Source organism: Alternaria dauci, chromosome 8, assembly GCF_042100115.1.
Source record: "Alternaria dauci strain A2016 chromosome 8, whole genome shotgun sequence".
NCBI lineage: Eukaryota > Fungi > Ascomycota > Dothideomycetes > Pleosporales > Pleosporaceae > Alternaria > Alternaria dauci.
This window is the reverse complement of record NC_091279.1, coordinates 41,559-58,558: the sequence shown is the minus strand read 5'-3', so window position 1 is coordinate 58,558 and position 17,000 is coordinate 41,559. Positions and strand designations below refer to the sequence as shown.

At 33.8% G+C, this 17,000-nt stretch overlaps 1 protein-coding gene across 1 annotated transcript; it reads right to left on the bottom strand.

Moving 5' to 3' along the window:
• Nucleotides 1-795: 795 nt before the first annotated feature.
• ACET3X_007977 (uncharacterized protein) lies at nucleotides 796-2,741 on the bottom strand. Its single transcript, XM_069454428.1, has 4 exons — nucleotides 2,609-2,741; nucleotides 1,425-2,549; nucleotides 1,269-1,349; nucleotides 796-1,213 (listed from the first exon to the last, which is right to left on the bottom strand). Exons 1-4 carry the CDS (start codon nucleotides 2,660-2,662, stop codon nucleotides 941-943), a joined length of 1,533 nt encoding a protein of 510 aa, XP_069303579.1. The 5' UTR covers nucleotides 2,663-2,741; the 3' UTR covers nucleotides 796-940.
• Between the last annotated feature and the right edge of the window lie 14,259 nt (nucleotides 2,742-17,000).

The following is a 17,000-nucleotide window of genomic DNA, read 5'->3' as shown; positions in this document are numbered from 1 at the left end:
ATTAAATACCTACTTTATTCTACTAAGTATTCTAAGGTAAAATCCCTTCTTATCTCTATTAAATATATAGGTTAGTTAAGGTTATACTCTTCTATCTTATTATATAAGAGCTTAAAATATAAGCTATACTTCTCCCCTAAATTAGCTTTATAGTATAACTAGTCTATCCCCTAACTATACTAGGCGATAAGGTTATCTAAATACCTATTTATAAAGCGGGTAACCTAGCTATCTAAAACTTCTTTTCTAGCTAAAGATAAAGTAAATTAATATATTATTATCCTTATAGGTAGTAAACGTTACTTAGTAAGCGTCTTAATGTATTATATAAGCTTAGCTTCGTATTATAGGTAGAGGAATTAATAGCTAACACTATAGGGTCTTATTTTACCCTAATGTCTTTAAGCGAGCGTACGTTAGTGTAAGGGAATAGCTCTAGACCGCTAGACTATACACCTCTAAAAAGAGTAGTAATAACTAAGTAGTTATTTCTTATCTAGAATAGTATATATAGTACGTAATACTTCTTCCCTTCTAGTCTCTCTACTAGGTGAAAGTAAGTCCTTACAGTTAGTTAATATTATACTTAGCGGCAACTTTTATTTATAAAAAATTTCTCCTAGCTTATATAATTTAATTTCTATAATTACTTCTTAAATTAGATCTATATTAGTAGAGTTGTAACGCGCTAAAGTTATAGTGTTATAGTGTTAGGGGCGGGCATTACGTGAACCTAGGCATTACGCGCATAGACACTGTAGAAAAAGAAAGTATCTAAATCCAATCGAGATTATTGCCCGGAGTTCTTCTGCATCTTTTAACCCCAACCCTAAATAGAATTTTTATAGCTGCTCTAATGGCTAACCCTAAATTTGGTAGGACGCAAATCCTTATCACGCCCTTATCGCGCCTAACAAAAATGTGGTAGTACGGCGTACTACTAGGCCTCCTCTAGGGTAGGACGTGGCTTGTAACGAACCATCAATGGACCCTTCAGCCACGCAATTGCAGCCCGCTGATCCAACCATTTCTCTTGACCCGACAGAAGCTCTATATCAAAACGGAACAGGATACGACAGATAATGGTGCGCATTTCGGCATAAGCTAGATTCTTGCCGATGCAATCACGAGAGCCATTGCTGAAGGACTTGACCACATTCTTCTTGTCCTTCAAGAAGCGAGCATTAGACAACGAATGCTCTGATGACAACCACTACAAGTAAGATTAGCTTATAAGTTACGGTAATTATGTCTATTAGTGTACGTACTCGCTCAGGCTCGAATGAGTCGGGATCCACAAAGCTATCCGGATTGCGGTTCGTAGCAGTTTGCCAGGTCTGAATGATAGTCTAAAGTGATAGTATCAAATTAGCCGAGGTCTTACGTTGTCCCTTTGACAAAGTACTAATGAAACTCAGACTTACACCTCGTGGTATCCACTGGCCACCGACCTGAGCTCCCGGGCTGACCCTGGGCGGTAATGTAGGGACGGGACTGTATAGTCGTAATGTTTCTTCGATGACAGCACGCAAATACGTAAGCTTTGCTGTACTCGCCACAGTGATCTCAGACTCATCTGTAAAGGCTAAGCGGATCTCATCGACCAGAATCTTCTGTTTCTTTGCGTACATCCCGATCAAGAAATGGAATCCCGAAAGTGCAGTAGCAATTGTATCGCTTCCAGCTATTACCAAAACTGAGGATAATGCTTGAACCTCCTTATCGCTAAGAGCCGCATCCTCACTCTCGACTTTACGAAGCATGTAGGTAGCGAAGTCACGGCGTCCATCTTTGCGCTCCGCTCCCATTGCCATGCGTGCTTGGCCTTTGAGGCTCCCCAGCAAGAAATTCTCTTTCCTCGCGACACTCGCTTTGTGAAGGTCTTCTAAGCCTACATACAGTGCGAGAATTGGCTTAAGGACAGGGAATTGGAGCAGAAATCGTCGGTAAGCTGCACCGAGAAGGCCACTGTATATATTGTCGATAAAGGTAGTGTTTCCTTCCAGACCATGGAATGACTCGGCGAAGGTGAGGTCGCCAATGATGTCAAACGTCGTACGGTTCATCAAGCTGACGATGTCGACTGATTGGCCTTGCTTAGCAGAAGCTGTCAGCTGGCTTATAAGTTTGTCGATGTAATGCATAATAGTTCCAGATTGCTCTTGAAGCGCAGTGGCACTGAATGCAGGAGCCATTTGACGTCGCTGGCGTCGGTGGTCCTCTCGGTTAGCTCCGATTAAGGCTAGGTGATCGTTCGCAAACGTGAAACCCTTTATTTTGCTAAACTCATCCTCATCGCTAGTACTCCGGGCACCATATACCTCCGGCCAGCAGATACTGCCTTCAATAGCAAGACGATTAGGGCCAATGCGCACAATGTTTCCGTATGTGCGGTGCAGCATAGGAGTATAAGTCGCCATGTCCATACTCACAAAAGCGTGCCATTGACTGAATAGATCGGATATCGCCATGTGCTTAGGACCAGGAAATCTAGACAAAGGATGGAACCAGATTCGGTAGACGGTGATAACGATAATGTAAGCAGATCCCTGTCGATGTCAGCATGTCAAATGTCTTGCACTACCACGAGCACACAATAGCGACATACTGCGAGTGTAGAGGCATAAAGCCAAAGCCCGAAATAAGAAGTATTGATAGCCATATCTCCGATAGAGAAAACAGAAACCTGTAGAAAGCAGGTAGAGAAGGAAACGGAGAGAATTGTATGAACTGGACACACAATAACTTAGCAATATTATCCGAACGAGAGAACGGATGAATGAACTATTTAAAGTTTGTAATTTGGTTGCCGCTATCTCTTGATTCCAGGATCAGTGCAGTACCGGAGGGTCGGATCATCGAACTATTGGATCATCAAGCTACGGGGTTATTTCAATCGAGTGCAGTGCCCACAGAATAATCTATCCCACAATGTAGGCACTCTTTTATCAAGCGTTCTTTTAATACATTTCGATACCTTCTAAGTCTAAAAATCTATAACTCGAGTGCTTAACGTGATCCCTTTGAGATCGTTACGTCGGCGATATACGCCAATCCAGCGACGGAGAGCTTAGCCGATTGTCCTGTTTGTGCTTGGCTCAAGAGCTTACGAGGACGGTATGCGACGTATGCTGTTACTTTGGAACTAACTTCGCGAAGATCGTTGGCAGCCGGCGGTGGGTGACGGCGTCTTCGCTCTCGGCCCGAGCCGTTCGAAATGAACTTCACAATAATCGTTGGCAGCCGGCGGTGGGTGACGGCGTCTTCGCTCTCGGCCCGAGCCGTTCGAAATGAACTTCACAATAATCGTTGGCAGCCGGCGGTGGGTGACGGCGTCTTCGCTCTCGGCCCGAGCCGTTCAGAGACGAGTCGTGCGATGGCGCATCCAGAAAACGATCAACTGGGCTAGCAACAACGCTATCTCCACGAGTTTTCCCGACAGGGTGCATCCCTTGGTTTTCCTCTAGCTCTAGAATATCTGTAAATAGGTGATAGTAAGGTCCGGCGTGACCGAGCTTGCTATGGCACTCGTCGCAGTGACGCTTGCGACGGCAGCAGCAGAGATGGCGAGAAAGCCATTAGAGTGGCATTTTCGCGTCCTCTCCTAGAGGATGTGTCTGCTCCTAGTAGGATAGAAGTATTTGGTTAGCATAAGATAAGGAACGATAGGAAACGAAGAGTAGGATCGAGTGACTTAGAATCGGCTTTCCGATGCCATACCGGTACCGTACCGAACGGTTATGTGCCTCAGACGGCTACAGTCCGTGCGCGCGTAGTGCCCATGTTCTCGTGCCGACCGGGCGCGGCATCACAATATCGGGAACACATTATTTTCAACAAACTGTAACTCAATCATCACAGAGATAATTTATAAATTAATTAAAGTAATTAAATTAGATAAAGAAGAAGAATAAACCTTATACTAGAAAGTTCTAACGAGATTTAGAGCTAACTAATTAATATTAGTATACTAAGACTAAGATAATTAGTAAGCTAGTAAATAGGTTAGGGTTAGGTTACCTAAATAGGAAGGTATTAGGGTTAATTAGATCTTATTAGATTAGATAAGATATTAGATTAAAGTAATAATTAAGTATGTTATATTCTTAATAATAGTACTATCGTAATAATTAATTATATTATATTCTTAATAATAGTACTATCGTAATAATTAATCATATTATATTCTTAATAATAGTACTATCGTAATAATTAATTATATTATATTCTTAATAATAGTACTATCGTAATAATTAAGTATGTTATATTCTTAATAATAGTACTATTATAATATATATACTCTTATACATAGAAGGCTAAAGTAGGATTAAGGTAGATTAGTAAATATAGCTATAACCTAGATACTAATACTAAATTACCTACTAGATAGCCTTCTATCCCGTAGTAACACGTGCTATCTAATAGATCTAGAACCTCTCTATTTAGGTAGCCTAACTCTAATCTATCTACTAGTATAAAAAGATACTAAGTAGTACTATAAGATAGTAATAAGAAATATATTATACTACTTACTTATATATACTACTTTAGTTATATATTACTCTAGTTTTTTTAATAACTCTAGTTTTTTAATAACTTTCTAGTGTAAGATTTTATCTTCTATTTTATATTATCTAAGAAGTTTAATTATTTTTCAAATTTCTAATAGAGTAGTAGAATTATAATCCGTTAAAGTTAGAATGATTATAATATAATAATGTTTTAGGTATCTCGTTGGCCGAAGAAGCTCGTTAAGTGCATAGGCACGGTAAGTGCTAGCTCGATATTGCCTACATCTAGCTGAGAACAAATGTATATTAGCCGTTCCGGATTCAGCTAGGTATGCATAGCTGCCTCAAATCCGGCTTTTACTATCTATAAGTAGGTAGGGCCAAAGAGCGTAGAACGCAAGTATTCGTCCGTGCAAGGCATCTAGCTCGCGTGACTTTACTCCGCATCTCGCCTCCTACGCAACACCTAGGCGTTTGCACTTGACCGCTTACAAGAAAGTAAGAGTCAGACGTCGTGCCAAAGTTGTACGCCGCTTCGCAATTCCGTCTTCGCCTACACATAGTCTTCGAGAAGTTTCTTTCCCCAACGTTACCACAAGCTTCACTATGTCCTTTTTCTCCAATATGCTATTCGGGAAACCATCAATGCCGAAGCGCATATCAACCGATATCATCATACCACTGCATAGCCGCGATGATACATACCAGAATCGCAGATTCTCAGTGGAGTGCGCTATGCGGTTCGACGATGTCCTAGACACGCAGAAGCTTGCCGATGCCCTTTGGAAGTTACTTGAGAAGCCTGGATGGAGAAAACTCGGAGCAAGGCTGCGTATGAACAGCGAGAGCAGAAGACTTGAATACCATATTCCTGCTCAATACACGAAAGACCGCCCGCCAATCAACTTCACAAGAAGCTCGCACGATATGCGTCTGGAAGAACATCCCATAGGAAGCAAGTTTCCAAGAGTCAAGGACACGGATCAGATACAAGTTTTTGACGGTTTGTTCTCACTGCGAGGGCTTACGCAGACGGAGGGTAGCACTATGGTGCTTGATGACTGGCTTTACAGCGATAAAGCGCAACTAGGGTTACACGTGGTGAACTTCCAGGATGCGACTCTTGTCACTCTGACATGGTCGCATACGCTACTGGATATCGTAGGACAGGGTGAGCTCTTGAGAGCATGGACAGCGGTACTAGAAGGGCGAGACAGAGACGTACCGGAATTCTGGGGCTACGACTTCGATCCCCTGGAGAAGCTCGGTGTGCCTCTAGAGCACGACGACACGACGAGAAAAGACAACATCGCTGAGAAGCAGGTATCTGGAACCAATGAGAGGAAGAGTTGGGCTCGAATGACGATCTCAAGCATCAAAGCCGGACTGCAAAGGTTTCTGAACCTCAAGTACGTTTTCGCTTACCTCTACTCTCGTATCTTCAAGTCCAAAAAACTCCAAAGCTGGCGCATGCTCTACATGCCCGCGTCCTACATGGCGCGCCTCCGCATCTCAGCAATGCGCGACATCGCCTCACTCGACCCTTCCCAGATAACCTACCACAACACGTCCTCCGCTTCACCCGAACCCTTCCTCTCAGACGGCGACATATTCTCCGCATGGTTAACGCGACACCTGGTGACCTGCAACCCCGCGCTCTTTGACTCTTCACCTACGCGCCCCCTCCTCTTCCTCAACGTCTTAGGCATGCGAGATGTGCTCTCCACAGCTACTAGCGGGTACGAAGCTTTGATCCCGAGGGTAAAAGCGTATGTTGGAAACTGCAGGGCAGATGTCACGAGCCAGTTTACAATGGAGCAGTTTCTTAGTTTGCCGCTGGGTCATGTAGCAGCCCGTCTACGCAGAGATCTCGTTGAACAAGCGACGAGGGAGGTTATCGAAGCGAACCAACGCGCTATTCGTAGTGAGCAGAAGACTGATACGGCGCCGCGTGATGCAGCGATGGCGCCTGTGGTTTTTTCATCTAGTAATTGGGCAAAGGCGAAGTTGTTTGAGACGGATTTCTCGGCTGCTACCGTAGATAGTGGTGAATTGGAGTCTGGGGATGGTGTGAAGAGGGGCAAACCGACGTGGATTGCTGGCTATTGGACGGATGCAAGAGTGCTGGAGAATGAGGTTAGGACGGGGGGTGTGGAGATTTGTGTGGGGAGGGATGCGGGGGGTGGGTATTGGCTTGCTGGACTTTTCGGGGAGGGGAATAGTGAGAGATTTGAGGAGAGTGTTTTGAGTGTATGATTGGGAACGGCTTGTTACAAGTAACAAAAGGAATCCTCCCTTGATGGAGGAATTGGGACTAGACAGTTCCCAACAAGCCACGACGAACAAAGGACAACTACTATGTCCGTGCACCTTTTGAGCCAGTTCGACTTTTAAGCCACCTAGCAACACTAAGCTTCTTAAAAAGATAAGACTGTACAGCTACCTGTAATAGCTAAGATACAGTTAGGGAGAGTGTTTACTAAGTAGAGTACGTTAATATTACCTCCTAAATAGCGCTTAGGTAGGTCTCGCGTTAAATAGTCCTTATTAACTATTTAGTTAATTTTAAATAGGTCTAGCTCCTCTAATATATAGCTTAAATTAAATAGGCTTTTATATACTTTTAGTATATTACCTAGAAAGGTACTAATCTAGAGAGGTATTATTATATTTAGGATACTCTTAATAACTAATTATATATTAGGCTCTAACTTATCTATAATCTTCTTATTTTATAGTTACTAGTTATTATTATCTCCTTTACTTTCTACTACCTCTTTCTAGTAGTTATTAATATTAGTGTCCTAGTCTATTATATTTTTAGTTTCTTTAAACTATACTATCCTAACTTTATAAGGTTATAAGATATAAACCTTTTATTCTATTAAAACTAGTCTATATATAAGAAAATTAACTAGTTATCCTAACTATATATCCTAGGTTAATATTAATATCTTTTATCTATAGGATATTAAGTTAGATAGTAAAGATATTAAGTTAGATAGAAAGGGTATTAAGTTAGATAGTAAAGATATTAAGTTAGATAATATCTTTAGGATAAAACTTTAGTTTAGCCCTAATACTATAGAGGTAAACAGTACTACTAGTATAGGGTTAGAGTTAAGAGAGTACTTATAGAAGTTTACCCTTAGGGGTAAGATCTTACCCCTAGAGGTAAGATAGTAGCTATAGAAGTCTACCCTTAAGGGTAAGATAGTAGCTATAGAAGTCTACCCCTAAGGGTAAGATAGTAGGCGTAGGTTACTATAAGATCCTACCCTTAAGGGAGAGATAGTAGCTATAGAAGTTTACCCCTAGGGGTAAGATAGTAGGTGTAGGTTATAGTAAGTTACTACCCTTAGGGGTAAGATAGTAGGCGTAGGTTACTATAAGTTACTACCCCTAGGGGTAAGATAGTAGCTATAGAAGTCTACCCCTAAGGGTAAGATAGTAGGCGTAGGTTACTATAAGTTACTACCCCTAGGGGCGAGATAGTAGGTATAGGTTATAGTAAGTTACTACCCTTAGGGGTAAGATAGTAGGCGTAGGTTACTATAAGTTACTACCCCTAAGGGTAAGATAGTATTTATAAAGTACTACCCTTAGAGGTAAGATAGTAAGTATAAGTTACTATAAGTTACTATAAGTTACTACTCCTAAGGGTAAGATAGTAAGTATATATATAGTATTAATATTACTATTATTATACTTAGTAAAATACTATATCTATAGATCTAATAAGTAAAATTATATCTCTACCTATCTACTCTTCTTAGATAGTATATATAGTAGTATCTAGATAGTAGATATAGATTACTATAAGTTACTACCCCTAAGGGTAAGATAGTAGGTGTAGAGTACTACCCTTAGGGGTAAGATAGTAGCTATAGATTACTATAAGGTACTACCCCTAGGGGTAAGCGTAATTAATACTAGCTACTAGACTTATAGTAGACTATCTAAGAATAGATAGCTCCTTACCTACTTATAACTTATATAGTACTTTAGTATTACTTTCTTACCTTTACTTATTTCTTCCTTCTAATAATATTATAATAAAGCGCCCTTTAGTAAATATCTTAACTAAAAATAGTAAATAGTAGTATATAAATAACCTAGAGATTAAAGAGATAACTCTAATTTAGGAATAAGCTACGCTATACCTACTTACTATAGTAAGGTTTCTAATTAATAAGCTAAGTGTAGAATAGAGTTTTAGTATAAATAGATCTATTAATATAGTATACTAGCGCCGCCTCTATAGGATCTTTAATAAAACTAGTATTCTTTAATAAGACTTTAGCTACTAACTATAGATTACCTATTCTAAGGAATATATAGAGTAGATACTTTATTATCTTAAAGTAGAATCTCTAGCTTAGAGTATAGTTACTTCTACTATATTTATAGATAAGGAAGGATTAGAATAGCTATTATTTAAAAGCTAGAAAAGTATAACTAGAGGGATAATAGAACTTATTATAAGTTACTATTATATAGAGGTATTTAAAGAGTATCTTTACCTTTAGTAGTTAGGAGAAGAAGAGAGGTAGTAGGTATACTATATCTATAATAAAGGTAGGTGCCCCTTAATATATATACTATAAATAATAGCCCCTAACCTTTTTAGATATACTACTACTAGATACTTATATTAAACTTTAGGTAAATTAGGCTAATATTATACTCTTTAATAATTATAGTTAAATATAGTTTAAGTTAACTAGCCTATTTTATATAAATACTAATCTTTTTTAAGACTTAAGTAAGTTAGTTAAGAAAGAGATAAGAGAGTATCTTTAGCTTAGTAGCTATATTAAGTTCCTAATATAGTAGCTAGTTACCCTATAAAGAAATTAAAATTAATAACCTTTACTTACGTATTAGTATTCTACTATAATTAAGTAAGTAATATTTAATCTCTCTACTTTTAAGTAGATAGCTAGTTATTAAATAGATAATATATATATAACCTACTACTAAAATACTCTAACTTATCTTACTAATCTACTATTTAGTATTAGTTTACTACGTTTAAGAATATACTTTATATCTCTATATTTATTTAAAAGTAGTATAGGGTTAACGCTAGTTTAGTAGACTAGAATATACTAGCTAGTTTACCTTAGGTATAAAGTCCTTATAATATATAAGACCTATTCTACCTTAGTAAAGAGTTAGATAAGGATCCTAGCCCTTCTTATATATACTAATAGGGCTTCTTCCTAACTCTAAGTAATAAGGCCTACTATATACTATACTCTACTATACTTTTAAAGCTTATATATATATATAGAAATATCCTTACTCTCTTAAAAACCTTAAAGAAAGAGGGGAAGCTTATAAGGAGTATTATAACTTATATTAGCTAATAGGTAAATAGTAGATCTACTAAGGTATCTAATAGTAATAATAATAAACTTATACTATAGAAGTATCTAGTACTTATACTATAGAGTAGGTTTACTAGCTAAGCTAATTAAAAATCTCTTAACCTCTAATAAGAAGTACTATAATATATATAGTAAAATATAGAAGTATTTATAAACTCTATACTAGACTACTATATTAATAAGTACCTAAGTATAGAGATTAAGAACTATAGTATATACTTTTAGTATAAGGTATAGAGAGAACTACTATTAATTATAACTAGTTTTATAGGGCTAACCTTATATAATAAATACCTAGTATACTTAATTTAAAGTAATACTTATATAGTATAAATACTTATAATTATATAAATTATATATAATACTATCTATTAGGTCCCTAGAGTAATTAATAACTTTATACTCTAGTCTACTAAGGTAGTAAATAACTTACTAGAGATAATTTAGGTTATAATTACTAAATAGATATCTAGATATACTTTAGAAGACTCTAATAATATAAGTTAAGAAGTTCTACTACTTATAAGGTACTCTAATACTAAGTCTAGTAAAGAGAGAGAGCTTAATCTAATAGTCTCTAAAGTAGTATATAGCGTTTTAGTATAGTTAAGTTTAGACTAGTTTACCTTAGAGCTAATTTCTTACCCCTTAACTAAGCTACGTATACCTAAGGTATCTTAGTAGACTAAAGTTTAAAATAAGGGGATTAAGTATTATATAGGGGTTTACTATACTTCTCTAAGCTTAGTCCTTTCTAAGGTAAGATAGGTTTAGGCGATAGTCCGTGAGGTAGTATATAGAATAATTAGATAGAAAAGAGTTATTATTATTAACTAAGAGTATAACGATACTAATTCTATAAATAATAGAATAACTAGTTAATAATCTATATAAGAGATAAACTATTTAAGTTAACTATAATAAGTATAATAATAAGATCTAATATATTCTTATACCTATTACCTTTAGGTCCTACTATCCCTTCTATCCCTTCTACTATAGATAGTTATAATAGCGCTACTATCCTAAGGTGCTCTACTATCCTAGATATTAGATCTTAGTGTAATAGTATATTACGTAACTTAGTACGTCCTATACTTAGCCTTCTTTCCTTTATCTATAGCTTTCTTTATATAAGGAGGATTTAGCCTTTACTATTTATAATATTATCCCCCCCCTTAGGTGTATTATCCTAATACCCTAGATTATTATTTCTCTGTACCTAGTCTAGTAGTAGAGGTGTAGGATTAGGTATTTTAGTAAAGGCTAAGTATAGCCTATTTATTTCTAAGGAAGAATAAGAGAAGGTTTAGTATAAGAAGTGTATAAAGCGTCTAACTATATAAGGTTATAGGATATAGGGTCTATATCCTTAAAGAACTAGTCTATATATAAGAAAATTAGTTAAATATCCTAGCTATATATTCTCTATTTAGTCCTAGTATCTTTTAGAGTAAGGATACTTAGTCTAATAGTAAGGATACTTAGTCTAATAGTAAGGATATTTAGTCTAATAGTAAAGATACTTAGTTAGATTATAAGCTTATAAGATTATTTTAGTCCTAAAGTAAGGTTAAAATAATATACTAGTATAAAGGAGTAAAGATTATATACTATAGGTAGGGGTAGATAGAAAACCTTTCTAAGTACCCCTATTAGTAAGTAACTAAATATTTTTACACCCTTATAATTTTCTTATTAAATATAAGCCTATAAAGTATATAATAGTTTTCTACTAACCTTTTTAACTACTAATATACCTAAGTATCTAGTATAGTAGAATCTTCCTCCCTAAAATTACTTTTACTTATAACCTCTTTATTATTATCTTCTTCCCTAGAGATACTCTTACCTATAATCTCCCCTCTTTCTATCTATATATTATTAAGCTAATAGAGAGTAGCTAGTAGATAGTAAGTTTTAATCTCTTTATTAGTTATTCCCTCTAAGGTTAATAGCGCTAGTAGTATATAATCTAATATATAAGTAATATAAAATAGCTTAATTACCTTAGCTACTTTAAAAACGTTTATATTATATAATACTAGTATCTCTACCTATTATATAAAATATATAACTATTAAGCCTAACTCTATATATATATTCTTAATTAACTTTTATAGTAGAAGTATAAATACCTTAATACTAAACTTAGCTTTTATAATTCCTTATCTTTTCCTAGTATTTAGTTACTTACTAAACTCTTTCTAATTTACTAGGCTATCCTCTTTTATAGCTAGAGACCTATCTATATATTAGAAGGATTAGCTAAAGAGGAACTCCTTTACTACTATTATATATTTATAACTATACTCTTTAGTAAACGCTTATCTTTACTAGATAAGACTTTCTAATTATTTATACTTAGTAGTTAGAGTAGCTATAATCTACCTATATTATATCTCTAAGGTAATACCTAGAGCCTAACTTATCTTTACTATTATAACTAAGTTCTTAAACTAACTTAAATTATTTACTATAAGCTTAGATTTATATAGTATTACTAATACTACTTATAAAAGTACTAGATACCTATCTAATAATATAGTAATATAGTTATTATATTTAGCTAATCTAAAAAGGTCTAATTTATTATACTATAGTAGCTTTAGTATATTATCTTTAAATAACTACTTACCCTAGGAGTACTAAGAGCGCTTAAATTAAAGAAGTATTTTCTAATCTTAAATATACTCTACTATACTTATTATAGCTACCTTTAATATTATATTTCCTACTACTTAAATACCTATACTAAGTAAGTATTAAGTAAACTTCCTATATTACTACTCTTTAGGAGCTATAGTAATATTATTAGTAGCTACCCTAATAAGGTCCTATATACTTACTACTATTTATACTATAGCCTCCTTAAGTTATTCTTTTAGCTTCTAATTAATCTATTTTATTCTACTCTTACTATTATTTTACTTTCTCTTAACCCTTAGTATTTACTCTTCTCCTTTATTTTACTCTTCTTCTAAATCTAAAATCTTATCTACTAGTGTATTATATACTTAATTTATAAACGATAAGACTCTCTTTTTATTTACCTAATAATATATCTAGTGTAACGCTATATTAAGTAATAATATAATAAATACCTTACTATCCTAGGTATTAACGCTAAGTAATATATATAGTAGTGCTTCTCTCTATCTTACTTAGCTTACCTCTCTTATTATTATAATAGCGTCCTTATTACTCTATATTACTATTAGTATTAGTTAGAGTAAAGTTATTATTATATTATATTAATATAGATAATAAAGAAGCTTATTAAGTAGGAATTAAGTAAATTACTTAGAATAGGTTTATCTATACTAGTTTAAGGGTTCTAGTTTTAGCTATAATCTTAGACTAAAATCCCTATACCTTTATTCTACTTATTACTAACTATCTATTACCCTTAATTATTACTATATATACTCCTTTTATATCTCTTCCTAACTATATTATAGCTAATTATACTAATAAGATTATAATATATACACTATACTTATATACTATCTTTCTAAGTAAAGTACTCTTATATTTTAATAAAGAGTATTAGGAGGAGACTACCCTAAGGGAGTACTACTATATTTAAGAGGCTATTAATACTTTTATTTCTAGTAGTAACTATTATATAAAGTATATAGACTTTATTATACTTAATATACTTATAAAGGCCTTTATTAGCCTTAAACTATATAAAGGGTCTTACTAGTACTATCTTTATACTAAGATTATTACTAGTATATCTACCTACTATAATATATATAGCTATCTCTATAAATATAGATTAAATAGTCTTTAGAATACTAGTTCTTATAAGAGAGAGGAGTAGTATAATATATAAGTATAAATTATTATATTATAATAACTATTTAAGTTTATTCTACTAGAGTATTAATCCTTAAGGTTAATATAAAAGTTTCTAGTCTACCCCTATAGAGAGTTACCCTACTAAGCTATTAATAATAAAGAATTAAACCTTAAGTATAATACCCTATAATCTCTAATATTAGGATCTATACTTAGTAATAGAATACCTAAATAAAGTAATAAAGAGACTTATATAGTTAAAGATAGTAAAGAAGATAATACTATATTATATAAATAATTAGGTCTAGTATTACGCTAGGTAAAGGAAGTATAAGTAGAATAATTTACTTCTTTCCTAAGGGCTCCCTCTATCTAGACTAACCCTTAGATTACTACCTATAGGATTATAAGTATATTTAAGAACTTTTAGATATAGGTAGAGGCTTTAGCCTATATCTTAATTCCCTCTTCTAATATAGAACTAAAGCTATTCTTCCTTAATACTACTATTAAGAGTATAGTATACACCTAGTAGAATATTAGTCTATAGACTTCTTACTACGCCTATATCTATATAATATAAGAGATATATACTAATATACCTACCTTTCTTTTTAAACCCTACTAGTCTTATAATTTATACTATATACTATTACTATAAAAGATCTTTATATTCTTTTACTATATACTAGTTAAGAAATAGAGGTAACTATCTATACTAGTACTATAGATATATTAATAAAAAGCCTAAGATAAGATTATAAAGTATCTTAATACCCTTATAGCTAACTCTCCTATAGTAAATAAATAATATAGTAAAATATTACTAAGTATACTTAAAGCCCTTTACTATTAGTTTTAGATTAGCCTTATTAAGTAGATAGCCTATTAATATAATACTAAACTTACCCTTACTACTTTAGTTACTTTCTTTATACTATTACTATTATATACTAGATTCTTAAAGGCGTATAAATTTATAATATATATATTAGCTATTAAGAAGATATATAGATTTACTATATTATAGAAACTAAGAGATAAGTTTTAGCCTCCTATTAATACTCTAGTACTACCTAATATATATATATAAGAGGAGACTTCTTAAGCTACTACAGTATAAGAGGTTAAAAGTCTACTAGAAGAATAAGAGTCTATAGGGGAAAGTCCTCCTATAGTAGAGGATTATAATTATATAATTATAAATAACTTTAGATTATAGGTTTATAATTACTTTACTATAGAATACCCTACCTCTATAAATTAGCTTATTAAACAGGGGCGCCTTCTAAGCTAATTTTAATATAGAGAAAATCTTAATATATTTATCTACTAGAATAGAGAAGACGTTACTATCTATAGGCTATATATAAATTTAACTAAATACACCTAGATAGTATTTAAAGAGTATAATAAGGCCTCTAGTATTCTATATAAGCTTATATACGTTTCTAGTTAATTAGGTCTTCCTACTATACTATAGGACTCTCTTATTAATAACCTAAAGAACGCTGTACTAGGATATAGCGTCTTTAACCTTAGTAACCTAGAACTTTAGTATAGAAAAGATTTTATTTTCTAATAACTTATTAGAGGAGTTAACTATAAGGCTTTTAAATCTAGCCTTATTACTAATCTTTAAGACTTTACTTAAGTACAATAATACTATAACCTTATATAGAAGTTCTTAGCGTATCTTCTCTATCTTATTTATCTAATAAGTAGATAACCTACCTAAGGAACTAAGCTCCTTAGTGTATAGCTAGAGAATAGTCTTATTATAAGAATATAAAATATCTACCTCTATAATAAGCTTATTACTATTATTCCCTATTACTATAAGGGTTATAACAGAGATAAGTCTATAAAGACTATCTATTATTTCTTACTAAGAGAGATTAGGTCTCTTCTTATATAGTACACCTAGCTTATATAACCCTTCTACCTTATAGTCTAGTTATAGCTTAAGTTATCCCTATAGAACTACTACTATAAGTAAGTAAAAAGTATACTACTCTAGCTAGATAATAGTAGGAAATAATATATAATATCTTAATTACTTAGCTAAGTTCTTTGTTAAGTATTAGAGTGTTAGCTTAGTAAAGAGATTAATATTAGTATAATAAGATATCTAATTATTACCTTTAGACGTAAGATTAGTAGTATAGATAAGTTACTATATAAGTTAACTAAAGAAGATATAGAGGATATTATTAATAAGGCTAAGGCTAAATCTTAAGAGATATAAGTAGGTTATTCTATAGAGGTTATAACTATAGTGTACGCTCTTAATATTACTAAGATATTTATATATAGGTTTAACTAACTAGATACCTACTTTAAGATATCTACTTAATAGTATTATACCCTTACGTTTAGTCCTATTCTAGAGGACTTTACACCCCTAACTATATAAGGTTATAGGATATAGGGTTTATATCCTTAAAGAACTAGTCTGTATGTAAGAAAATTAGCTAGATATCCTAGCTGTATATCCTCTATTTAGTCCTAGTGTCTTTTAGAGTAAGGATATTTAGTCTAACAGTAAGGATATTCAGTCTAACAGCGAGGATACTTAGTCTAACAGCGAGGATATTTAGTCTAACAGTAAGGATATTTAGTCTAATAGTAAGGATATTTAGTCTAATAGCGAGGATATTTAGTCTAACAGCGAGGATATTTAGTCTAACAGCGAGGATACTTAGTCTAATAGTGAGGATACTTAGTCTAATAGCAAGGATACTTAGTCTGATAGCGAGGATACTTAGTCTAACAGTAAGGATATTTAGTCTAACAGCGAGGATATTTAGTCTAACAGCGAGGATACTTAGTCTAACAGCGAGGATATTTAGTCTAACAGCGAGGATATTTAGTCTAACAGCGAGGATATTTAGTCTAATAGTAAGGATACTTAGTCTGATAGCGAGGATATTTAGTCTAACAGTGAGGATACTTAGTCTGACAGCGAGGATATTTAGTCTAACAGCAAGGATATTTAGTCTAACAGCGAGGATACTTAGTCTAACAGCGAGGATATTTAGTCTAATAGTGAGGATATTTAGTCTAACAGCAAGGATATTTAGTCTGACAGCGAGGATATTTAGTCTAATAGCGAGGATACTTAGTCTAACAGCAAGGATATTTAGTCTAACAGCGAGGATACTTAGCCTGACAGCGAGGATATTTAGTCTGATAGCGAGGATACTCAGTCTAACAGCGAGGATACTTAGTCCGACAGCGAGGATACTTAGTCCGACAGCGAGGATACTTAGTCGGGCAGTAAGCTTAT

Excerpts from the sequence above, each read along its gene's own strand:
- ACET3X_007977 (XM_069454428.1), bottom strand. The coding sequence starts at position 2,662 with ATGGCTATCAATACTTCTTATTTCGGGCTTTGGCTTTATGCCTCTACA. Across the intron at positions 2,550-2,608 it reads TTTATGCCTCTACACTCGCA|GGATCTGCTTACATTATCGT; the intron begins GTATGTCGCTAT and ends TGACATCGACAG. Across the intron at positions 1,214-1,268 it reads ACTCATTCGAGCCTGAGCGA|TGGTTGTCATCAGAGCATTC; the intron begins GTACGTACACTA and ends TCTTACTTGTAG.